Below are 876 nucleotides of genomic sequence, written 5' to 3'. Positions count from 1 at the left end.
ACATAGAATGAATGAACAAGTGGAGAAAGGCAAGAGGCACAGAGGCAACGCGGTGGGTCTGACCCAGGCAGGGGATGCCAATTGGAGAGCTCCAGACACCACGCCAGGGCCCACCTCACCACACAGAGCTCTTCTTAGATAATATATATTAAAAATAAACCTCCAAGATATAAAAACAGAGCAAAGGCACTTGGGGGTGGGAGATGGGGGGGTGGCCCCCCAGGCAATACTGGGATGGCCTGGGAAATGGTGATCACTGTGGTGCCCGGGGAATGAAGCCCTGAGTCCCCCAAGCAGAAGGCCAAGGCCAGCGGGAGGGTGGAGGCGGCAGTGGTCCCAGCTGGACCCCCTCAGACTTGGCCCGAAAGCCTGCGCCCTGTCCGTGGGCCCTCAGGGTGCATATGCTGCGGCAGCTGTGCAGTAGTGGGTGGTGGTCCTCCCGTCTCTCCATCTTGCAGAAGGCCTTGGGGACGTAGGAGAAGAGCAGGAAGGAGAGAGGAGGGAGAGGAGGAGAGACAGAGAGAGACAGACATGGGAAAAGGGGAGAGAAAGGGAGGGTGGGGAGAAAGCAAAAAATGGCCTGAGAAACAGAAACTGACAGAGATGGAGAGACGCGAAGGTGGACTGGGGAGATTCAGAAAAAGGAAGACAGGGAGAGGAGCGGATGTGGAGGGGCCCCTAGTACCCCTTTTCTGGGCAGTGCTCAGCCCCCTAGCTCCCCACTCACCTGCCTGGGGCAGGGAGCCTCAGGTGCAGCCAGACTGGGGGACAGTGTTCTCTCCCAGCTGAGACAAGGTGAGTCGCAGGCGACAAAACTCCTCCTCCACCTCCTGGTTGGGGAGTCATCCATGAGAGGGGCCCTCACCGAGTCAGCCC

General features: G+C 58.7%; 1 protein-coding gene across 1 annotated transcript in view; it reads right to left on the bottom strand.

Moving 5' to 3' along the window:
• Positions 1 to 129: 129 nt before the first annotated feature.
• ARHGEF1 (Rho guanine nucleotide exchange factor (GEF) 1) overlaps positions 130 to 876 on the bottom strand; it is a 16,886-nt gene continuing 16,139 nt past the window's right edge. Inside the window, exons 28-29 of the mRNA XM_014531448.1 lie at positions 728 to 830; positions 130 to 463 (exon numbers count right to left, since the gene is read on the bottom strand). Coding sequence (XP_014386934.1) covers positions 747 to 830 — 84 coding nt within the window. The 3' untranslated portion in view covers positions 130 to 463; positions 728 to 746. The remainder of the gene's footprint in view (positions 464 to 727; positions 831 to 876) is intronic.

Source organism: Myotis brandtii, unplaced genomic scaffold (genome assembly GCF_000412655.1).
Source record: "Myotis brandtii unplaced genomic scaffold, ASM41265v1 scaffold803, whole genome shotgun sequence".
NCBI lineage: Eukaryota > Metazoa > Chordata > Mammalia > Chiroptera > Vespertilionidae > Myotis > Myotis brandtii.
This window is presented reverse-complemented; position numbering and strand designations above follow the sequence as displayed.